This window comes from Jaculus jaculus, chromosome 5 (genome assembly GCF_020740685.1).
Source record: "Jaculus jaculus isolate mJacJac1 chromosome 5, mJacJac1.mat.Y.cur, whole genome shotgun sequence".
In the NCBI taxonomy this organism is placed as follows: domain Eukaryota; kingdom Metazoa; phylum Chordata; class Mammalia; order Rodentia; family Dipodidae; genus Jaculus; species Jaculus jaculus.
This window is the reverse complement of record NC_059106.1, coordinates 90,946,338-90,971,542: the sequence shown is the minus strand read 5'-3', so window position 1 is coordinate 90,971,542 and position 25,205 is coordinate 90,946,338. Positions and strand designations below refer to the sequence as shown.

The window sequence follows — 25,205 nt, the reverse complement described above, 5'->3', positions numbered from 1 at the left end:
ATGGGGGGAATCTCACAAAACTGATCATGTTCCAGTGTCCTCTATTCCAAGTGTTAATGCAGATCTATGACCCCTAACTTTTTACCCACCATCCAACTCTTCTACGAGAGAAAAATTTGACCCACATTCTAGCTATGGAGAGAAAATGTTGTGAGGTCTGTGGTACTGGATTTTGGCAAAATTACTTCTCTTTTAAAAATATTTATTTTATTATTTATTATTTATTTATTTGTTTGAGATGGACAATAACATCACAAGAATGTGCCAAACACTGGCAAGGGGAAACTGGCTATAATACCCATAAGCCCACCCCCAACAATACACTGCCTCCAGGAAGTGTTAATTCCCAAATCTCCATCAGCTGGGAACCTAGCATTCAGAACACCTAAGTTTATGGAGGACACCTGAATGAAACCACCACACCATCTCTCTTCTCACTCTCCTTGCAAATAAATGATACAAATATTTTTAAAGAAATAAGTTTGCAGGGCTGGATGGATGGTAAAGCCAAAGGAACCAGGTTCAATTCCCCAGGATCCACGTAAGCCAGATGCACAAGGTGGAGCAAGCATATGGAGTTTGTTTGCAGTGTCTGGAGGCCCTGGCACACTCATTCTCTTTCTTTGTCTGCCTCTTTCTCTCTCTCAAATAAATAAATAATAAGCTTGGTGGACTATTCTGGTCAAAGTTGAAAGACCTGAATGCAGTAAGAACAACAGACTGTAAGGTTTGGCTTGTGAGGGTGAGAAGAGCTTTGCTGGGATTGGGCTAGAAACAGTTTGTGTGAGAGGCTTGCTATTAATGCCTGTGTCCTGAGAACTTGTGCAGGGTTGCTTTGCATAGAAACACACTGATGTGAGCAGAGGGATATGGCACAGAAAAAATGAAATCTTTGGGCCTAAACTGATGCCCGTTCACCTGCAATTGAGAGATTACAACCTTTGAGATTGGATCAGCTGATTTACATTGGAGCCACAGGAAGAATGTAAACTCTTTTGAGGGGCATACGAGTTCGTGAAAGCAAGTGAGAAAGGAGCTCAAAGCTGGCAGCAGATCAGGCTATCTGAAATTCTGTCACCATATGATGAGCTGTCCCAAATCAAGGCTTAACTTGCATTTAGGATTGGTAAATTGGATTGTTTGGTACTCTGGGTTTCCAGAAGGTCTGTCCACATAGTCTTGGCCAAAACTAAGGCCATGGCAAGGGATAAAGGGGAGCAGAGATATAATTACGTGCTGAGTTGCTGAGTAAAAGCCGGGTCTCTGTTCAGATGTGCCCACACACTAAGTGTAGACCTCACATATCAGCCCTCCACGTAGCGCTTCTTTCAGGTCATCTTTATAATGGGAAATTAACTGTTTCTAGAGGGAAGCAAATGCATGTGATGTGATGTACTCCATGCTAGGCTCAGAGAGAAACACTCAGCCAGATGCCACTGCTCATATTGTTAACTGTAGTAAGGATAAGATAGGAATAGCAAAGCAAGCCAGTTTCTTGAAGACTGTTAAAACAACATGAAATCCAAAATTGTGATTATTAATATTTTTGTGACATTCAAGATATTTTCAAATGTATTCTACTAAGGAACTAAAAGATGATTTGTAGCTTTCCTATGGTTAACAAATCGCCTGCCTGTGCATATTTGTTAGATTGTAGGGTTTTGCAGGTGAAAAGAAAAGGAGCTTTTTCATCTGGGCACTTTCATGATATGATGCTCTACTCTGGTGTTCTGAGGAAGCTGGGAACTCACCAGTAAGTTCTTATTACATGTTTGTTTCTCCCGCCTACATAATACTTGCTGATATTTGTTGGTGCTGTTAACTAAATTAAGGAAATTACTCCTTCTTAGAGAAAGAACAAATGATTAACCCATATGTACTGGACCAAAAGTAGAAAAATAAGATAATAAATGGGTCAGAGCCTGAGTACAGTTGGTCCTGCCTTTCCGCTTACACTTTAATATCTATTTCAATCTCCTATTTTTCTGTGGTAGTATAAATTTATCTTTAAAAATACATGTTACTTTCATTATTGCATATTCATTGTAAGTGGTTCTGGGTTACATATAGACCTTTTTATATAAGCATATATTGTGCTTGGAGTATGTTCTGCCCACATCAACCTCACCACCCTCTTGCCCCTCACCCCCACTAGTCCCTTTGTTCTTCCAGACACTTTGCAGTTTCCCTTTTATTTTTGTGTCACAATTATGTGCATATTTAAAACCTAGGATCTAGCCGGGCGTGGTGGCGCACGCCTTTAATCCCAGCAGTCGGGAGGCAGAGGTAGGAAGATCGCTGTGAGTTCGAGGCCACCCTGAGAGTACATAGTGAATCCAGGTCAGCCTGAGCCAGAGTGAGACCCTACCTCGAAAAACCAAATAAATAAATAAATAAATAAATAAATAAATAAAAAATAAAAATAAAACCTAGGATCCATAATAGTGATGTTTGTCTCTCTGAGACAGTTTGCTTGGTATGATTATCTCCAGTTGTATTCACTTTCCTGCAAACAACATAACTTTATTCTTGAGAGCTGAAAACGTTCTATTGTGTATACATACTTTCTTTAACCCTCTGTTGATGTACACTTAGGTTGTTATCAGTATTCATATAACTTAGCTTTTGTGAATAGTGCTGTAGTAAACATTGATGTGCCAGTGTCTTGGTGACATGTTGATGGTTTAGAGTACCTTTCAGTGGTTTAGCTGGGTCATAAGGAAGATCTGCTTTTACTTGTTGGCAGAGCTTCCATACTGATTTCAGTAGTGGCTGGACTAGGTTTCCACTCCCACTATCAGTAGATGAGGATCCCGTTTCTTCCTCATTCTCATCACTGTCTATGGTTATTTTTTTTCTTAATGCTTGCCATTCTGACTAGGGTGACATAGAATCTCAGTGTAGTTTTAATTTGCATTTCTCTCATGAGTAGTGGGGTTGGATATGTTTTCATGGTTTTTATTGGCCATTTGTCTTTCACCTTTTGAGAAACATCTGTTTGTTTCATTAGATCATTTATTGACTCTATAGTTTGATTACTTGTTATTTAGGGTTTTCTTTTTGAGATTTTGTATATTCTAGATACCAATCCTCTCTCAGTTGTGTAGTTAACAAAGACTTTCTTCCACACTGAAGTGTTCCTTCAAACAATTGCTTTGCTATCAGTAGTTTTTTTGTTGTTTTAATTTCACAAGTTCCCATTTATCAATTGTTGACATTATTTCCCAAGCAACTGGAGTTATATTCAAGAAGTTCTACGTATGCCTGCATCTTAAAGTGTTCTCCTTAATTTTTTAGAGAGTTGGGGGTCTTACATTAGGGTCTTTGATCCATTTGGAATTGATTTTTTTGTTGTTGCTGTTGTTGTTTTGGTTTTTCGATGGAGGGTCTTGCTCCAGCCCAGGCTGACCTGGAATTCACTATGTAGTCTTGTGGTGGCATCAAACTCACAGCCATCCTCCTACACCTCAGCCTCCCGAGTACTGGGATTAAAGGCATGTGCCACCATGCCCAGCTTTTTGGAATTGATTTTTGTGCAGAGTGAGAATCTAGTTTATTTCTTCTGCAAGTAGGTATCTAGCTTCTAGCACTGATCATTGAAGAAGGTCTCTTTTCTCTGATGCATATTTTTGGCATCTTTGTCAAAATCAGGTGGCTGTGGTTACACAGGGCTTCTTGTATATTTTGTTGATCTCTAGGGTATTGAAAGAATTAAATCTAAAAATCGTAGCAGTGGAGATTAAAAATTGAGGTCAACTGGGATTTATGGGGATGACAGTACATGAATATCAAGGCAGACTTTATACTATGGAGGGTCTCTCTGAAATGATTGAATACAGAAATACACCTTCTTGGGCTAGTGAGGTATAGCACACTGGGGATCTCAGCACTTGGGAGGCTAATAAAGGAAGATCACAAGTTTAGAGTACAAAGTATAACCATGTCTCAGGGAAAAGAAATGGCTAAGTGGTAGAGTGCTTGTCTAGTATGTGAAAGGTCCTAGGTTCAATCTCCAGTACCGCCAAGAAGAAAAAGAGAGAAAAGGAAGAGAGGGGAGGAACGAAGGGAAGGAAAGCTGATTGGTGATTGTTATTGCAAGAGATGTCCTTTTTTTCTTTTCTATTTCATACATTAATCATGTGGCATGTGATAGACACACATGGTGTCTATCACAAGCCAGCAGCCATTCCCAAGTGCATTGGTCACCCCTTAGTTCCCAGTAAAGGTTGATGTTTGGATCTCCAGCGACCATTGTGTATGGTCATGAGGTCACGAGGAGGAAAAGTCACCACTGCAGAGATACCGAGTTGAAAAGGCAGCAAGAGATCATGTTCTCTGTGACTTCCTTACACCAATCCAACAATGCTTCACTGACTGTTGTATCAGTGACACATGAGTGCAGCCTGTCATGTTTCATCTTTTAACATTTTTTTAAAAATATTTTATTTATTTATTGGAGAGAGTGAAAGGCAGATAGAGAGAATGGGCACACCAGGGCATCCAGCCACTGCAAATGAACTCCAGACCCATGTGCCACCTTGTACATCTATCTTATGTGGGTCCTGGGAAATCGAGTCCTTAGACTTTCAAACACCTTAACCACTAAGCCATCTCTCCAGCTCCCATCATGTTTCTTAAGAAAACTTTAGTGCTGGCAGGCACATACTTAAACTTTGGATGCAGTTGTAGACATTAAAACTCAGTCACAAGAAATCCTGTTAGGGCTGGAGAGATGGCTTAGCGGTTAAGCACTTGCCTGTGAAGCCTAAAGACCCCGGTTCGAGGCTCGGTTCCCCAGGTCCCACGTTAGCCAGATGCACAAGGGGGCGCAGGCGTCTGGAGTTCGTTTGCAGTGGCTGGAAGCCCTGGCGCGCCCATTCTCTCTCTCTCCCTCTATCTGTCTTTCTCTCTCTGTCTGTCGCTCTCAAATAAATAAAAAATGAACAAAAAATATTTTAAAAAAAAAGAAATCCTGTTAAGATTATTTTCTCACAGTCATAATTTCATAGGTTGTGAGCCCTAGCCTGGTTTTTGATGCCTTTTATCAGTTCTTCCTGATTCTAGATTTTCTAGTCCATTTTCCGTTTTGTCAGCATATCTTTCTCCCATATTCTTTACAATGTTTGACATTTTGGGTCCCATTTAGAAAACTTTTATCTTATCCTAGCAGCTGCTATTTCTGGTGTCAGACCTGCACAATATTGGGTTTATCTGTATGTATCATGGATGATGGAGAAAGGGAACAAAAAGACATCAGTTTCTTTCTTTCTTTTTTTTCAAGGTGGGTCTCGCTCTAGCCCAGGCTAACCTGGAATTCACTATGTAGTCTCAGGGTAGCCTTGACCTCACAGCGATCCTCCTATCTCTGCCACCTGAGTACCGGGATTAAAGGTGAGAGCTACTGTACCTGGCAACAAAATATCAAACTAGAAGAGGGTCTCATTGGAAAGAAGCAGCGGCTCAGGATGGGCGAAAGGGGATAAAAGAAGGTTCTTAGTTAGGATTGTATTCTCACTGCTAGGCTACACCACAATAAATTGAGAGGAATCAGCTACCTTTTATAACAGGTGTAGATGTGCAGATACATGGGGGAGTCATATGTCCACCTATATCCATACATACATGGTATATAATACATGTTATTCATATCTATACTAAATAAATCCCTTAACATTCATTTTGAATACACAGTCACATAAATAACAAGGCATAAAAACATATTTAAAAGATCTTCCTTGTACTGAAGAGATTGCTCAGCCATTAAGGTACTTTCCTACAAAGCATAAGGACCTGGGTTCAATTCCCTAGTACCCTTGTAAAGCCAGATGCACAAGGTAGCGCATACATCTGGAGCTCATTTGCAATGGGTAGAAGCTGTGGCATTCCCATTCTCTTCCTCTCCCCCTCCCTTCTTTTCTCTCCCTCTCTCTCTCTTTCTGTCTAAATAAATAAATAATTTTAAAAAATCTTCCTGTGCTCTTGAAATGAAAGGTATCATTTTCTTGTCTTGCCAACAAGGGGTCAAAGCAAGCAGCATCCTTCCTACCCTTGTTTTTGCCTCCTAGAGTTCATCCCTTTTGATTCGACTCTCCCTGGACTCACAGCCACTCTTCTCTGGTTCACCCCTATCATTGTCTCAATTACACATTCTTTTGTTAAAAAATATTTTTATTTGTATATTTGCAAGCAGAGAGAGATACAGAGAGAATGGGTGCCACTTTGTGCATCTGGCTTTTATGTGGGTACTGGGGAATCAAACCCAGGCCCCTAGGCTTTGTAGGCAAGTGCCTTAACCATGGAGCCATCTCTCCAGCCCTCACTTACACATTTTTAACACCCCATCCTGACCAGCTACTATTGCTTTGTCACTGAAGGCAGCTAAGGGATGATGGGACTCGTTTGCTCAGGGATTCATGTCTCTGCTCTCCCTTGAAGCATGAACTACTTAGGGATAAAGGTTGTTTTCTGCTCCCAGGAACTAGCTAGATCCCCAATACTGTACTTTTGCTTAGTATATTTAAAAATGGAACAAAGAGAAAATAGAGGAGGAAATTTCACAGGTTTTTGTGCTCATTGAATGTACTCAGTGCTTACAACAATAGTTTATAATTTGGAGGCATAGAGATAAGATCAATAAAATTAAATACTCAGATTTTTTTAAATGGTCATAGCATTCAATATGCTTTTAAGAAAGTGGCTCATTTAAAAAAAAAAGCAGTTGTTGTAGTGGTAGCAAATAAAGACCTTTGAGTAAAAGATACGCTTTCAAAGTTCTTGGTGCCAGGCGTTGTGGCACACGCCTTTAATCCCTTGGAAGGCAGAGGTAGGAGGATTGTCATGAGTCCGAGGCCACCCTGAGACTACATAGTGAATTCCAGGTCAGCCTGAGCTAGAGTGAGACCCTATCTCAAAAAACCAAAAAAAATAAAAATAAATTAAAAAAAAAGTTCTTGGAGGCTGGGGAGATGTCTCAGTGGTTACAGTTGTTTGTTTGCAAAGCTTGACAACAGCCCAGGTTTAAATCCCCAGTATGATGTAAAAACCAGATACACAAATTAGCACATGGGTCTGGAATTCATTTGCAGCAGCAAGAGGCCCTCTGCTTCCATACTCATTCTCTCACACAAATAAAGAACAAATTCTGGGGCTGGAGAGATGGCTTAGCAGTTAAGCACTTGCCTATGAAGCCTAAGGACCCCGGTTCAAGGCTCGACTCCCCAGGACCCACGTTAGCCAGATGCACAAGGGGGCGCACGCGTCTGGAGTTCGTTGCAGTGGCTGGAAGCCCTGGCGCACCCATCCTCTTTTTTTCTCCCTCTGCCTCTTTCTCTTTCTGTCTGTTGCTTTCAAATAAATAAAGAAAAAAAAATTTAAAAAGAGAACAAATTCTGGGTTTGTTTTTTGTTTGTTTGTTTGTTTCTTTGTTTTTCGAGGTAGGTCCTCATTCTAGCCCAGGCTGACCTGGAATTCACTATGTAGTCTCAGGGTGGCCTTGAACTCACTGTGATCCTCCTACCTTTGCCTCCCAAGTTCTGGGACTAAAGGTGTGTGCCACAGCGCCTGGCTGTAGAACAAATTGTTCTAAAGTTTATAGAATCAGGCCTGGGGAGATATCTCAGTGGGTAAGAGCACTTGCTGGGCAAACATGAGGACCTGAGTTTCATAGCCAGCACCCACATTGAAAAAGAAAGCTGGGTATGGTCACACATACCTGCAATCCCAGTGCTGAGGAAGGCAGGGACAGACGAGGATGACTCCTGAAATCTTCCTCTTGTCTCCATACTGCACGTTCATGGGCACACACATCTGCATGCATATGTGTACACATCACACACATGCTACATACATACCAAAAATTATGGAATCAAAGACACAGTTTCAGCAATGTAATATAAAAATGCAAACAAGAAGAATAATGATTAAGTCATTTGGGTCTTTGTAGCAAATCCTACCTCTTTTCTGATATTGGATGCTATCATTAGGTATACTGTTATCGTCTTTATTGAATAAGCAACTCCTATTTTACAAGGTCCGTTCGTTTATAAATTATAATTTGCAAGAGTTATGGTTTTGCCAGGATTTATCCAAAATGGTATCGTGATAATCGCAGAGCAGAGAACCTGACCCAGGAGACAAGTAGGAGGTGCTGAGGAGTGAGTCAGAGTGAGAGCAGGTGCTAGACAGGAACACGCTCAAGCAGACAGGCCAGAGCTAGGAGGTAGGGTTAAGGTTTTGGAGGTGGGAGGCAGATACCGTCCTCAGTTACTCCATGAATTATTATTTATACAAGTGAAATTATAACAAATACTTACAAAGCAATTGCCATGTGCCAGTGAATGTTATCCTAGAATACACCTTCTGAAGTAGTTACTACTATAAATGCTATCATTTTTCATTTGCACATGAAGAAAGTGAATTATACAGGAAGTAAGTTGGTCCACCAGCAGATTGAGTCAATTAGTCACCAGTAAATGGCAAAGCCAGTATTTTACCTCAGGAACACAATGCTGATTTGACAAGGGTAACTTGCAGGATGTTTAGAGTGCTGTAAGCATATGCTGATGAGTTGTATGTTTGGCATCCAACGCCTTGCTCCTGGAGGTCAGCCCTTTAGGCCAGCAAAATAATCAGTAAACAATTATGGGCATATTTGGGCCTATTTCTAATCTGAATGATTTTGAATTGTTCTATTTATTATTATTATCATAAACAACAGATTTCATATGGATACTCTCCTCAGTGGGGTTGCAGGAATTCCCTGTAGGGCTGTGGCTTATGTGTTGCAGCAGTCAGTTGTGTTTTTTGGGAGGGGAGGGAATGCCTCTGGACATGATGCCTCAACCTGTGACTCTTACAACCTTTCCACCCCTCTTCTACTAAATTCCCTGAGCCGTGTGGGTGAGTTTTAAGTCTACTTCAGTGATGGGCTCTTAGGAGCCTCTTAGGACAAGTGATCCTGTTGCTTCAACCTCTCAGTAGCTGGGATTTGGGAGCATTGTACTGACTTGATCACTATTTCTAACGAAGTCTTCAATACCGTCATTTTTGTTGAGTTTCAGTTGCATGCGAACTTTGTTGTGTAGACCTAAGACTCCATAGCAAGGGTCCCCAGGAGCAGGCAGCCTTGTATTTGGTGTGCCACCCGTGAGGCTTTCAGAAGTACTGAGTATCTGCAGCTCTTTGTCCTCAAGGTTACTTTGAGTTCATAATTGTCTTTGTAAACAAAAATCACAGATTATAATAAAATGAAACATTTAGCTTCTGGGAATTTTTGCTGCTGCTATTTTTAGCCAGACAAACATCTGGATAGTCTTACAATTCCAGAAATTTACAAATCTGCTTTTGGGAAGTGAAGAAAATTATTTAGCTATAAACACATTCCTTCCCCCTCCACTTCTGAAAACTTAGAGATACAACCTTGTAGAGATATAACCTTGAATGTCTTGGAATTTAGATAAAAATGGAAATGTTTGGAATTTCATATATAGTGAGTGCTAACATAGCGACATATTTCTTATTGTCATAATCTAGAAAACATCTCTCATGAACTGGACACTAAGAGTGTCAGAAGCCCGCTCATCTAAGTCTCTAGGATTCATTTGTTACACATATTTCTCCCACACCTACTATGACACAGGAAGTGTTCCTGGAGATACATCAGAGTAAAAGCAACTGCCTACCACAGCCTATTATAGACTGGTCAAAAAAAAGCAAATAATAATGCTGATTAACACTTTCTTTATAAAAGCTTCAAATACAGACAGCAAAACAAGGCAGTCCTATCCCTGCGTCACCACGTCCTCGTGCCTACTGTCGAGTTTCTTGCTGGGTTACTTCCGTCCCTGGTAATGGAGGTGGAGGCTGCACACCCCGAATGTGTGTGTTCTAAAGCCGAGAGACTCCGAGACCCAAAGCTCCTCAGGTTGTTGACAGAATTCCATAAAGCAAACAATGTAAAATTTTAAAAATTTATATCTGAGACCCCTTAACTGTCTCTCTCTGGTCTGAAATCTTGGCCATCATAGCAGGAGGGGAACTTTTGGGGGGAATGTGTGGCCAAAAGAAAATCCAGACATAGAACTGTGAAAGAGCCATTCAGCCTAACAGCCCAATATGCCTGTTTTGCAAATCGTGGCCCAAAGCACTGTGATCACTCAGAAGGGATATCTGCCTCCTGGCTGCACTGAGATGTGGCGGGTTGTGCTTAGCATATACAAGGCCCTGTGTTTGATCCCCAGCATCACATAAGACTGGGTATGGTGGCACACCCCTGTCATGCTAGCACTTGGGAGGTACAGACAGAACAAACTCAAAGTCGTCCTCAGCTACATTGCAAGTTTGAGGCCAGTTTGAGCTACATGAGACCCTGTCTCAAAACGAAAAAGGTTTTAACCTTCATGCAAAAAGACATGTAAGTGAAAATGAAGCCACAGGGACAGTGTGTCCCACTGCAATAGGGAGACTTATGTAATCAAAACCGAGGATGAAGCTGGGTGTGGTGACTCATGCCTTCATTTCTAGGCAGGCTGAGGAAGAAGGATTCCCATGCGTTCAAAGCCAGGCTAGGCTATAGAGTAAGTTCTACGTCAGCCCAGGCTAGAGTGAAACCTACCTCAAAAATAAATAAATAAATAAATAAATAAATAAATAAATAAAAATAAAAAAGGATGGATTGTGACTCTGTACTTAGCTTATGTCTAAACATTCCTAAGGAAGCAATGCCCCAGCAAGCATTGGCAAAAATCCAAAGACTGCAAAATAGGTTAGGAATAGAGACTAAAATGACCAACTGGCTTGCCTAAGGAGATAGCTCAGTTGGTGAGGACCTGAGTTTGGTCCCTCAACCCCATTGTTAAAAGAAAAAAAAAACACGGGCCGGGCGAGTTGGCACACGCCTTTAATCCCAGCACTCAGGAGGCAAAGGTAGGAGGATCGCCGTGTGTTCAAGGCCACCCTGAGACTACAGAGTGAATTCCAGGTCAGCCTGGACCAGAGTGAGACCCTACCTCAAAAAAAAAAAACATGGGAGGGACTTCCGGCCAAGATGGCGACCACCTAGCTGTGCTGTAGATACCGGGGAAAGAAAGATAGATGCAGATCCTAAGGAGAGAGCTGCCCCATCATACCTCAAAAGGGGCCCAACTGAAACTAAGGACAATTGGTGAAACAAGCAAGGGTGATGTTTTCCTGATGAACTGGATACCAGCACAAGGGGGAAGGAGACCAATGCAGAGGAAAATCAACTCCCACCAAATCAGAGAGCCAGAGCCTCAGAGGCCCCCAACACCTCAGCACTGAAGCAGACCAAAAATGAACCCAACATGGCTCAGGGGAATTTTGCGGAAGAGGGGGCGGAAAGAATGTCAGAGTCACATGTTGGGTCATGATATAAGGGACATTTATCGTACCGATAACTGTGGGCTAACTCCACAATGCACAACCCATTTACATCAACAAGGAGGGTCCAATGGGAGGGGGTAGATCATGGATGAGCCTAAACAATGGTACCAAACTGCCTGTATTTGCTGAAAAGAAAACTAATAAATTAAATTTAAAAAAACACGGTAGGGATTTTAATTGGAATATCATTAAATCTATATGTTGCCTTTGGTACGATTGTCATCTTCACAATGTTAATTCTGCCTATCCAGGAGCACAGGAGGTCTTTCCATTTTCTCAAGTTCTCCTCAATTTCTTTTTTGAGTGTTTTTATGTTTTCATTGTATAGATCTTTCACTTCCTTGGTTAACGTTATTTCAAGGTATTTTTGTTGTTGTTGTTGCTATTGCGGAAGAGGGGGTGGAAAGAATGTCAGAGCCACATGTTGGGTCATGATATGCAGAGACATTTATCATACCAATAACTGTGGGCTAACTCCACAATACATGGCCCATATACCTCAACAAGGAGGGGCCGATGGGGAGGGGGTAGGTCATGGATGAGCCTAATAATGGTACCAAACTGCCTGTACTTGCAGAATAGAAAACTAATTTTAAAAAAAAGAAAGTGCACAAGAACCTAAAAATAAATAAATAAATAAATAAATAAATAAATAAATAAATAAAGCTTATGCCCAGAGCAATGGCTGAGTCAGTAAAGGGCTTGCCACATAAACATTAGGCTGTGAGATTTTGATTCTCAGCACCCACAAAATGCTGGATGTGGTGCTGTCTGCCTGTAATCCCAGTGCTCGGAGTCTTAGGCAGTCTCAGCGTGACATTCGGAACCTGTGAGCTCTGGGTTCAGTAAGATACTCTGTCTCAACAAGTTAGTTGGAGAAGAAAATATCCAGAATCAACAGCTGACCTCTGCGCTCATGCTCACACACACGTGCATACAATCTGACGCATATAGACATGCATACATATGTGTGTGCATGCGTGCACGGGGGCACGCACGCGCGCACACACACACACACACATGCGTATGTGCCAAGCATGGTGGGGTGCACACACAGGAAAACCCAAAAAGCACAGTGGAGGGCTGGAGAGATTACTTAGCAGTTAAAGTGCTTGCCTGCAAAGCCAAAGGACTCAGGTCCGATTCCCCAGGACCCACATAAGCCAGATGCACAAAGTGGCACATGCTTCTGGAGTTTGTTTGTAGTGGTTGAAGTCCCTGACATGCCAATTCTCTCTCTCTCCCTCCCCCTTTCTCTCATAAATAAATAAAATAAACTAGAATATATATTTTAAGAAAACAAAAGCACAGAGGAAGGAGGGAATAGCAGAAGATCGCCAAGGCTTGCTGGCGAGCCAGTCTAGCCTTGGTGAGTTCCAGGCCAGGGAGAGACCCTGTCTCTAAAAAGGTGGGTGATGCCAAAGTATGACCCAGCCCTGTCTTGTGGCCTCCATGTGCAAGTGCACACACAGGCATATGTACCTGCGTATACACACGTGCAGACACGCGTACACAATGATTACTAGTCCTTGAAAGAGGGCATGTAAGCCGGGCACTCCTCCCTCATGCTAAGTCGTACACCGTCATTAGTTATATCTGTGATAAAGCTGTTTCATAATAGGTCACTTGGAATTTACGAGCCCCTTTTATTTGATATATAATCTCATGAATGGACAGATGTGTTGGTTTCAGTTCCCTGTTATGCAACTAACACTCAAATAAGGACTTTCTCCCGCTGTGAATAGGCTGAGTCAGTCTTGTTTGCAAGAAGTTTTACTTTAATTGCTGGTATCCAAGATGTTGGCAGATGAAGTGTTTAATGAAATGTTTCTGGTTTTAGCAAACTGTCTTCATCATGATATGTATGAGAAACATGAGTGGCAAGGAATCTTCCTGTAAATGGCCAGTGTGGTGGTTTGATTCAGGTGTCCCCCATAAGCTTAAGTGTTCTGAATGCTAGGTTCCCAGCTGATGACAATTTGGAATTAACACCTCCAGGAGGCAGTGTATTGTTGGTGGCGGGCTTATGGGCTTTATAGCCAGTTTCCCCATGCCAATGTTTGGCACACTCTCCTGTTGCTATTGTCCACCTTATGTTGGCCAGGGGGTGATGTCCACCCTCTGCTCATGTCATCGTTTTCCCTGCCATCGTGGAGCTTCCTGTTGAGCCTGTAAGCCAAAATAAATCTCTTTTTCCCAGAAGCTGCTCTTGGTTAGGTGATTTCTACCTGCAATGTGAACCAGACTGCAACAGCCAGTTAGTAAATTTGGGGGAAGATGGCTTGTCTCATTATGTATTTTTCATTGTCTTTTTTTTTTTAATATGTTTTCAGTTATTTTTTTAATTATTTATTTATTTATTTGAGAGCGACAGACACAGAGAGAAAGACAGATAGAGGGAGAGAGAGAGAATGGGCACGCCAGGGCTTCCAGCCTCTGCAAACGAACTCCAGACGCGTGCGCCCCCTTGTGCATCTGGCTAACGTGGGACCTGGGGAACTGAGCCTCGAACCGGGGTCCTTAGGCTTCACAGGCAAGCGCTTAACTGCTAAGCCATCTCTCCAGCCCCATTTATTTTTTTTAATTTGAGAGTGACAGAGAGAGAAAGAGGCAGATAAATAGAGAGAGAATGGGCGTGCCAGGGCCTCCAGCCACTGCAAACAAACTCCAGACACATGTGCCCCCTTGTGCATCTGGCTTACATGGGACCTGGGAAATCAAGTCTCAAACCTGGGTCCTTAGGCTGCACAGGAAAGCACTTAACCACCAAACCATCTCTCCAGTCCTCATTGTCTTTTTTCTAAATAACCTTTTTAAAATGTCAGTGTTCAGACTGGGGAAATGGGTTAGCAGTTAAAGGAGCTTGCTTGCAAAGCCTGCCTGGGTTCAATTCCCCAGTACCCATGTAAAGCCAGATGCACAAAGGGATACATGTGCCTGGAGTTCACTTGCAGGAGCCCCTGGTGTGCCCACACATTCCCTTCCTCCTTCCCTCTGTCCCTGTGTCTCTCAAATAAAGGTAATTTTTTAAGACATTGTATTTACCTCTTTTATTTATTTATTTGAGACAGAGAGAGAGGAGAATGGGCACACAATAGCCTTTAGCCACTGCAAATGAACTCCAGACACATGTGCCACCTTGTGTGCATCTGGCTTATGTGGGACCTGGATAATTGAACCTGGGTCCTTGGGCTTTGCAGGCAAGTGCCTTAACCACTAAGCCATCTCTTCAGCCCAAGGTAATGTTTTTAAAATGTCTGCTCCATAAGTTCTTCCCCATACTTTTCATTTTTTGTGATTGTAGCTAAAGATTGGAGACATGACTTAAACAATGAAATGAAGTATCTGTTGTGGCAAAAGTTCTGTAATCATGAAATCAGTGGATAAATGTGTAATTGATCTCTTTCTGAGGGCATCTTGGCATACCCATGGGAGATATTCTGTAGAAAGATGGCATTTGTAAAGCCCATCATACTGTGTAAACTTACTATTCATATTATAGGCCTAGTTCTCATTTCAAATTAGTATTTATTTATTTGGGGACATTTAGTCTAGGATGGCCCTGGAATGAACTCTGTAGCCCCAGGCTGGCCTCATACTCATGGTGACTCTCCTACCTCTGCCTTCCAAGTGATGGGATTAAACGTGTGCACCACCACGCTCAGTGTGCAAATTAATATAAGGTGATTTGTTTCTTTTCCATGCAGCAGACGAGGTACTTCTTTCTGTACTCTTGTTGCTTGATCTCATAAACACTGGTTAAAGCTATGCTACGGCTTTTCCCAGATTCTTCCCCAAAGATGCCCTCCACTCTACTGTGGCAGGTGATCTTTAGAATGCTATACTGTTTTTGAAATCACTGTGAAAAAATACATCTGAACCCCCTGAAAAGTTGCTTGGTGAGCCATGAGTTGTAAGGGCAGGCTTTGCCAATTTCACCATTTTTGAGTAGATAAACCCATTCATCTAACAATTTGAACTTTTATTTCTTCTGTTAAGAAAAGTGTGTGTGAGAGAGTATGTGTGTGTTACATGGTATATATGTACATATGTACATTGTGTCCCCATGTGTGTTGTGTCAAGGCCAGAGGAGAACTTGGGTGTCCTTCTATGACTTGTCTGCCTATTTCCTTGAAATGGGTTTCACCCTCAACCTGGAGCTGCTGTAGCTCAGAGAGCCCCAGTGATTCTCCAGACCCTTCTCCTCTCTCTTTCCCCAACTCCTCCCCTGTGGTTATAGGTATGCGTGGCTATGCCCAGCTTTTTTTTTTTTAATTTTTATTTATTTATTTATTTGAGAGTGACACAGAGAGAAAGACAGATAGAGGGAGAGAGAGAATGGGCACACCAGGGCTTCCAGCCTCTGCAAACGAACTCCAGAGGCGTGCGCCCCCTTGTGCATCTGGCTAACGTGGGACCTGGGGAACCGAGCCTCGAACCGGGGTCCTTAGACTTCACAGGCAAGCGCTTAACCAATAAGCCATCTCTCCAGCCCGCGCCCAGCTTTTTACATAGGTTCTAGGGAGAAACCCTGATGCCTAAGAGACAAGCGCTTCTAACTGCTGAACTGTTCCTTCCAGCTCCACTAAGAATTTTAGTAGTGTTCTGTCAGTCCCCGTAACCCTTGCTTTTGTTAAACAATGCTTAATCATATGACAGATGTACTCTTTTAGTAGAAAGATGTCTGCTGAAAGCTGTTAGGTTTCAGAGTTCTCAGAGGAGGACCAAGACAGTTTATTGAATCTAAGGCTTGATTGTAATGGGTGAGAAGGGGACAAAGAGAGAAAGAAGAGAAGGGAAAGAAGGAGGGTACATATGAAAGAGAAGAGGGAAGGAGGGAGAGAGAGAAAGAGAGAGAAAGGAAGGAAAGAAAAGGGTAGAAAAGCAGGGGTGGTGGGGGAATGCAGGTATCATTAGCAGGAGAGCCAAGGTGAGAGCAAGTGAGGGCCAGAGAGAAACTGCCCTGTGAGGGACGGGTCTTGGGTGGTGTGCAGATGGGTGCATTAGGGGAAGGTGACCTTCCCTTCTCTTAGCCCGGAGGTATACTCAATTACTATACCAGGAGGCAGTCCCAGGGTTGACATGGCCAGGTGGTGGGAGAAAAGGGGGCGAGATTGGTAGAGAATTTTAGATTCTCAACAATTTAATTTTGCTTTAGCACTGGCTAACAGTGTCTCACACAGTACTTGGAGCTGTTCATGCTTTCTGAAATCTGTTTTACTAAGGTAAATTTTAAGGGAGTATGAAAAATAAAATAGTAGTGTAGCTTTGAATCAACATTGTTTGGTCATTAGGGTTATGGGAGAATTTCTTGGCTCAGTTGATTGGATTTTTCAAATTAGCCTTTCTCATTTCATATGATTTTAAAGCTTTTAAAGCATTGAATAGTTTTCTTTTCAGGGAGTTTAATTCTCCAAAAATGTAACCTTTCCTGTCTTCACCAAAAGATAGCTTCTTAAGTGATCTGTTTTGATTCAGTTATAATGTAATCTTTCTAGAAATTATATTTTCTCTTAAGTATATTTATCTATTGTTCATATCAGCAAGTCCTCTATAACAGATAAAAACTGAGGATGTGGGCTGGAGAGATGGCTTAGCGTTTAAGCGCTTGCCTGTGAAGCCTGTGGACCCCGGTTCGAGGCTCAATTCCCCAGGACCCATGTTAGCCAGATGCACAAGGGGGCGCACGTGTCTGGAGTTCATTTGCAGTGGCTGGATGCCCTGGCGCGCCCATTCTCTCTCTCTCTGTGTCTTTCTCTCTCTGTCGCTCTCAAATAAATAAAAATGAACACAAAAATTTAAAAAAAAAAAAACTGAGGATGTGTATAAAGAGAAAACACTAGCCTATGACTTTTTTGAAGTGTCTAGAATTCAGCATACAGCTTCTTCTATCAGAGATTGAATAAAAGACTTACCTTTTATTCTTTGTATGTTTCATGGTGCATTTCAGAGTTGTTTTAGAGAACATTTTGGATTTGACGTCTAGATACATGTAGTAGTATTAGCTATGTAATCCTACTGCTGACTCTGTGGAAAACATGTGTCACTCCTTGCCTCTGTCCTTGATGTCATGTGGAATATGAGTAAGCTGGTGGTGACAGAGAGTATGTGTAAAATATGGGTCGCTCCTAGCCTCTGTCATAGATGCTAGAGTGTGCGCATTTATTCCTTTCTATTTAAGCCATTCTTCAGGGTTCTTGGGTCAGCCGTCACGTGGTGCTTGCCTGCCCTGTTCCTCTGAGTAGCCAGATGACTGGTAACTGGCTGAACCCAGAAAAGAAAGCTTTTAGCCAATGCGTGCCGGCCTCCCCTGCCCACATGGTAACAGCTGCATTCTGCCCTTTCTGTGGCCCTGCAGGGAAAGCAGGTCAGGGTGCAGCAGTCTCCCACTAACATGAATTAAAGGATCTCTAAAGCACACAGAACTGGATTTTCCCCAGGAAAATTATTTCTCAGTGACAGTACCTGTGAGAGAAGGGCTTCGTGTTTTGTCTTACAATGCTGACTATTTAAGGACTAAGAGCACTGTAACCCACAAGGGTTGTGTCTGCATATTTACTTGTTCTTCTCCTTTGAACTAGGCATCAGTACCTGTCCCGACATCACTGTCAGTCCACCGTGTATGACAAACAGCACAACCACAGAGGCTCAGGGAATAAATGGGAAGACACCAGCAAAATACTCCGCTGCAAGCCCAAAGCCACAAGGTACGTGTATGGGGCCTTCTGACCAGGCAAGTGTAACCAAGGCTGCTGAGAGCAGTGGACACAGAATGTGACTGTTTTCCAAAGAGTGTCAGGCTATGAACTTTCTCCATTATTTGCTCTGTTCCTAAGACAAGATATATATGCTCTGTTATGATTTCTAAAATTGTTTGTGTCCCCTCATGGGGCTGTGATCTCTTTATGCCCTCTGCCCAGCACAGTATGGTGCTTAACTTACTGTGGATATGTATAATCAATGTATTTGGAACTACTGTCAGGAAGATGTGCTTGCTAGATGTTAGGATCTGTGAAACAGATAGTTCTAGGGCAACATTTAATATATTAATCAAGAATTTGATTACATAATATTAATGAATGGGGCCTTGAAAATGCCATCCTAGGAATCTTACCCACAGAAATGAAAACAGAACATGCTACACACTTAGGATTAGTTGGCCATCAGGGACAAGAAAACGAAATATAATGATGAAAAGCTTTAATCTTCTGTTAATTTTTAAATAATATTTCCTCTCTCTCATTTTTGAATAATTTTTTCATTTTTATAATATCTTATTTATTAGAGAGAGAGAGAGGCAGAGGCAGATATAGGAAAAGAATGTGCATGCCAAGGTCTCCTAGCCTCTGCAAACGAACTTCAGATGCATACACTACCTTTTGCATCTGGTTTTTCTGTGGGTACTGGGGAATCAAACCTGGGTCCTTTTACTTTGCAGGCAAGTTCCTTAAAGACCATTAAGCCATATCTTCAGCTCTAGCCATTTCCTTTTACAAAGGCATTTTCAGTAAACTTAATGTTAACTTTGAGAAGCGTGAAATTATGGTTTGGATGATAGAAAGCTGGGACTTTTAGAATTTAACACAAACGCTAAGCTGAACTATAATTTAATATGTGATTTCTTCTGAACAGATTTTCATGTGTAATGAATACTCAACATTCAGCCAAGAAACCATACTATTTTCAGAATCACTATGTTTTGGGAAAATCAATTTACATTTTGTTTATTTTGGTCTTGTTCCTTTTGCTGGAAAGAAAAAAATGTACTAGAGAGTGCATTATTAAAAGAACTAGTATTATTTTTAAAAATACTTCTTGTAAAGTATTTCTGAAATAAGCCTTTAAAATGAATTTAATATACTAGATTCAATATACTAGATTGTGGGATTGTTTTTTGTTCTTGCTGCCAGCTGTATTCATGGTGGCATGCCATATGGCAGAATTATCAATATGTGTAAAATACACCATCCACATCGCCCAATGGATCTGAGTTAATGATGGAACATGAAGAGGAACTGAAAAGATATGATTCTAGTTTATAGAATTGCTCAGACCAAAACCAGGAATTTTTCTATTAAAAAACATTTTTGTGGGCTGGAGAGATGGCTTAGTGGTTAAGCACTTGCCCGTGAAGCCTAATGGCCCCAGTTCAAGGCTCGATTCCCCAGGACCCATGTTAGTCATATGCACAAGGGGGCTCATGCATCTGGAGTCCGTTTGCAGTGGCTGAAGGCCCTCGTGTGCCCATTCTCTCCCTCTCTCTCTCTCTCTCTCTCTCTCTCCCTCTCCCTCCCTCCTTCCCTCTCCCTTTCTCCCTCTTTCTCTCTCAGTCTGTCGCTCTCAAATAAAAATAAACAAAACAAACATTTTTGTGTGTAAAGACACACAATTTCACTGCCTTGCCTGTCATAGCAGTGTACTGAGAAAACCTTCCCTAGCTGCAGAGCCCTGTGCTCCAGTGCGACAGCTCTCTGCCTTGGCCTCTTCCATTCTGTAGTACATACAATATTAAAGACAATGCATTGCTGTTTCAATACTTATTTACTTCCTATCTTAAATATTGGTCAACTATTCATAGTAGTCAATGACTATTTCCAGACACTGAATAAATCAAAGAGCATTCCTTTGCAGCACCCTCCCTCATTGGTTGGCCCTCTCTGACACCCACGCATGAGTTTCTAAGCTGTTCTTTACCCTGATACTTCAGATTCCCCATGCCTTGGTCTGTTTGAGTTTCAACAACAAAATGCTCTCATGTGGCTAGCTGACAACAAAAATCTACTTCTCATAGTTCTGGAGGCTGGAGAAATCCAAGAGCAGAGTGCTGGCTCCTTTCAGAGAGAGAGCCTGCTCTCCAGTTCATGCTAACCTCATATAGTAGAAAGAGCCAGTGGTCTCTCTGGGACTGTTTTCTATTTTAATTTTTAAAACTATTTTATTTTTTGTTTATTTTGAGGTAAGATCTCACTCTAGCCCAGACTGAGCTGGAATTCACTCTGTAGTCTTAGGATGGCCTTGAACTCATGGTGATCCTCCTACTTCTGCCTCCCAAGTGCTGGGATCAAAGGTGTGGGCTACGAGGCCCAGCCTCTATGAGACTCTTTGAAGATGCACTAATGTCATCCATGAAAATTATGTTCCCCATTGCCCAAAGGCCCCACCTTCTCAGGCCATCACTTTGAGGTAGGACGTCAACATGAATTACTGGAGGACACACCAGCTGTTACAATCTTTCTCGGTCATTCCAGTCTGACAGACTGTGCTTTGCTCATCGAACTCAGATCTTCCTTGTTTTGTTTCACTGCTTCCTCCCATGAAGCACACAGCAGGGCTGCAATAGTACTGCTTCAGTGCCTCTTTACTTAAAACCTCAAATACATGCTTCGTGCGTGCGTGTGTGTGTGCGTGTGCGTGTGCGTGCGCGTGCGTGTGTGTGTGTGTGTGTGTGTGTGTGTGTGTGTGTGTGTCCACATCCTGGGATGATCAAATGAGCTGTGGAACCAGATAAGCATTGTGCATAGACTTACTGACTACCAATAGGAGAGGAGCTACTTTTTATTGCTCCAGACACTTAACATTTTATAGCTGATTTATTGATTGATGTATACTGAGCCATCCTGGAAGCTGTGGAATGAAGCTCAATTGATGGTATATGGTCTTCTATGTTCCTCTTCAGGAAGTTAGTCTGTCTTTTTATTCTGTTGTTTTGTTATCAGGATACTACTGACTTCATAGAAAGAGCTTAGAAGCATTCTTTCCCTTTCTATTATATAGAATAATTGGAGTATTGTTTTTTGATCTTCTTTAAAGGCCTTGCAGAATTCTACTGCAAATCCATCTGGATCTTTGAATTTTGTTGGTTTCTGATGTAATATATCCCTTTTCATCTCTGATCTTGTTAGTTTGGGTCTTATATCTCTTTGTTTTGGTTAATTTGCCCAGGTGGTTGCCATTTTTGTTTGTTTTTCTTCAAAGGACCAATTCATTTCATTGACTTTTTCCTTTGCTACAATTTCATTAATTTCTGTCCTGACCTTAATTATTTCTTCCCATGTACAGTTTTGGAATTAATTTGTTCTTGTTTGTCCAAAGCCTTTGGCTACATTAACTTACTTAAGGTTTCTCTGGGTTTTTTTTTTTAATTTAAATTTTTTAAGAGAATAAGAGAAAATATTGGCATTCCAGGGCCTCAGCCACTGAAATCAAACTCTAGATACTGTGCTATGTAGTGGGCATTGTGACCTTGCACTTGCCTTGCTGTGCGGCTGGCTTACATAGGATTTGGAGAGTTGAACATGGGTCCTTAGGCTTCTTCGCAGGCAAGTGCCTTAACTGCTAAGCCATCTCTCCAGTCCAGATTTCTCTAATCTTTTTCTTTTTCTTTTTTTTTTTTTTTTTTGCGGGGGGTGTTTGAGGTAGAGTCTCACTCTAGTCAAGGCTGACCTGAAATTCACTATGTAGTCTCAGGGTGGCCTCAAACTCATGGCAATCCTCCTACCTCTTCCTCTTGAGTGCTGGGACTAAAGGCATGTGCCACAACACCTGGCTTCTCTGATTTTTAAAAATAATTTTTGGTTTATTTTCATTTATTTATTTGAGAGTGACAGACAGAGAAAGAAGCAGAGAGAGAGAGAGAATGGGTGTGCCAGGGCCTTCAGTCACTGCAAACGAACTCCAGACACATGCACCCCCTTGTGCATTTAGCTAACATGGGTTCTGGGGAATCGAGCCTCGAACCAGGCTTCTTAGGCTACACAGGCAAGCACTTAACCACTAAGCCATCTCTCCAGCCCTTTTCTGATTTTTTAAAAGGGATATTTCTTCATGTATCCCAGGGTTTTGGTATGTTGGGTTTTTATTTTCATTTGATTCTAGGAACTTCTTTTTTTTTGTTTGTTTTGTTTTTTTCAAGGAAGGGTCTCACTCTATCCCAAGCTAACCTGGAATTCACTATGTAGTCTTAGGCTGGCCTCAAATTCACAGAGATCCTCCTACCTCTGCCTCCCAAGTGCTGGGATTAAAGGCGTGCACCACCACTCCTGGCTAATTCTAGGGACTCTTTGACTTCCTTCTTGATTTCTTCAATGACCCACTCATTGTCTAGTAGTATGTTTTTTAAGCTCCAAGAGTTTGTGTATTTTCTGTATTTTTGTTGTTGCTAATTTCTAGCTTCCTTGCACTATGGTTGGATAAAATACAAGAAATTATGTCAGTTTTTCTATATTCACTGAAACTTGTTCTGTGTGCTAATACATGATCTATTTTAGAGTAAGTTCTATGGACTGTTTAGAAGAATGTTTTTTACACCGTTTTGGATGGGATGTTCTGTGCACATCTGTTAGGTTTTTCTTGTGTTATTATTCAGCTCCATTGTTTATTTTGTCTAGATGAACTGCATTCTGGAGACAGTAGTGTGTTGAAGTCACTGACTATATCCATGTTAGGGTTAATCTGTGGCTTCATAAGAATGCCTGGACCCACACACACTAGTGTTCAGGCAGAGGAGGGGTGAGCATGGTTGAAGAATGTCTACAAATCACACAGGGCATCTGTGGCTTCAGCACAGCAGGGGAGGGGCATGCTGAGAGGGATGGTGCAGGATCACATATTATGCCAGCAAAGGGTGGGGTGTACACAGAGGTGGAGGGCATGGGCGGCGTCACTTTTTTTTTTCCAAGGTCGGGTCTCACTCTAGCCCAAGCTGGCTTGGAGTTCACTATGTAGTCTCAGGGTAGCCTTGAACTCATGGCGATGCTCCCACCTCTGCCTTCCAAATGCTGGGATTAAGGCGGGCCCCACCATGCCCGGCTGTGACCTCACTTTTGATGACAGTAGCATGGAATACCATCACAAGCAGGTGAAGGGCACCAGTGCATGCAGGGCAGCAAATTCACATGACAGCTGCTTCTGATGCTGCATTTTTATATCTTAACTAATACAGAATCTAAAGGAAATCAATAGACTCAAATGATACAGTAAGAAAAGGAATTGTAGTGTTTAGCATTCTCTATTCTCATGTTATATAATACTATTAGAGAGTAATAGTGAATTGTGTTCTTAGACTCTTACCAATAATACATGATCTTTCTAATCCTGGGCATTCTAATCTGCTAATAATTAATTAAAGTTACCATCTCCTAGTAAAAATTAATGGGTTGGGCTGGAGAGAATGGCTTAGCAGTTAAGGTGCTTGCCTGCAAAGGCTAAGAACTCACGTTTGATTCTTCGGGTCCCACGTAAGCCAGGCGCACAGTGACGCAAGCACGCAGTGTTGCACATGCGCACAAGGGGGCGCATGTGTCTGGAGTTTGTTCACAGCGGCTGAAGGCTCTGGTGTGCCCATTCTCTCACTCTGGCTCTTTCTCTCTAAATGAATAAATAAATAAAAATGGGGAAAAAAGATTTAAAAAGTTAATGGGTGGCTTCACCCCCTGCTGCCTTCTTATGGGCAGGAGCTCTTCATATTCTCTCCTTTTTTCTTCTTTTAATCTAATAGTCTCCCTCTAAAATCAGTTAGTGGGGAAAATAAAGAAAGGTTAATTCTGAAAAATCCACTTTCTAGATTAATAAAATACCCACCATAGTAGTTATTTATTTATTTGACAGAGAAAGAGGGAGAGAGGGAGAGACAGAGAATGAATGGGTGTGCCAGGGCCTCCAGCCACTGCACACGAACTCCAGACGCGTGCGCCCCCTTGTGCATCTGGCTTACATGGGTCCTAGAGAAATGAACCGGGATCCTTTGGCTTTGCAGGCAAATGCCTTAACCACTAAGCCATCTTTCCAACCCAGTAATTATTTTTATTTCTTCTTTTGTATAGAGAATTTTGAGTGAAAACACTAGAGATGTGTAAGAGATAAGAAAGCGTTAGAGTAGAAACTATGGGCGGGGTCTTTGACAAAGATTATGTAAGTGTAAATTATTTTATAAAGGCGATGATGATGGAAAGAGAAGTATCCCCTTTGGACTGTATGTCTAGGTGTATATGTCACACTGCCCAGAACATTGCTTGGTACATAGTTCATGTTCAACAGACATGTCACAAACGATATAACCAGAAGTAGAATGAGAACATAGTTGGAGACACTGGTTTGCCAAAAGAAGTAATAGATTGAGGGCTGGAGAGATGGCTTAGCGGTTAAGCACTTGCCTGTGAAGCCTAAGGACACTGGTTTGAGGCTCAGTTCCCCAGGTCCCACATTAGCCAGATGCTCAAGGGGGCGCACACATCTGGAGTTCGTTTGCAGTGGCTGGAGGCCCTGGCGCACCCATTCTCTCTCTCTCTCTCTCTCTCTGCCTCTTTCTCTCTATGCCTGTCACTCTCAAATAAATAAATAAAATAAAGAAAAAAATTTAAAAAAAGAAGTAATAGATTGAGTTGTTTCAGGCACAGCAAAATGGGATTACTAATGAGGTGCCCAATATAAGATGTCCAGAGAACACTTAGAAACTGCTACCCCTCCTTCCCCCACACCTGGTAAGAGATTAGCAATGAACAGAGACAGGGAGGGAAGAAGCAAGGAGATGGGAAGCAGATTAATTGGGACATTAAAAACCCACTCTTGGAGATAGTAGCAGAAAGCATTGATGTAACTAGTGTTTACAAGGGGAGAGGTAGTCATTCCTCCATATCCATTCCTGAAGAACATTCAGCCTGCAGAGAATGAAAAGGATGAGTCCTTACAGGTAAATACTAATGTCTGAAGCTTGTTTCCCAGAAATTAGACATATATAAGGGAAACTTTATTTACATAATTTGAGGTATTAGTTCCTTTCTTGATCCTGCCGCCTCTTCTTCCTTTAG

At 41.9% G+C, this 25,205-nt stretch overlaps 1 protein-coding gene across 3 annotated transcripts in view; it reads left to right on the top strand.

Annotated features, from left to right (window-relative positions):
- The window catches only part of Fgd4 (FYVE, RhoGEF and PH domain containing 4), a 231,056-nt gene that overhangs the window by 114,824 nt on the left and 91,027 nt on the right, over positions 1-25,205 (top strand). For 2 of the 3 annotated variants that reach the window (XM_045151258.1, XM_004663222.3), the window contains exon 2: positions 17,982-18,107. In XM_045151258.1, the coding sequence (XP_045007193.1) occupies positions 18,023-18,107 (85 nt within the window). In that variant the 5' untranslated portion in view covers positions 17,982-18,022. Of the gene's footprint in view, positions 1-17,981; positions 18,108-25,205 lie in introns of those variants that run through there. The other variant, XM_045151259.1, reaches the window with a different exon arrangement.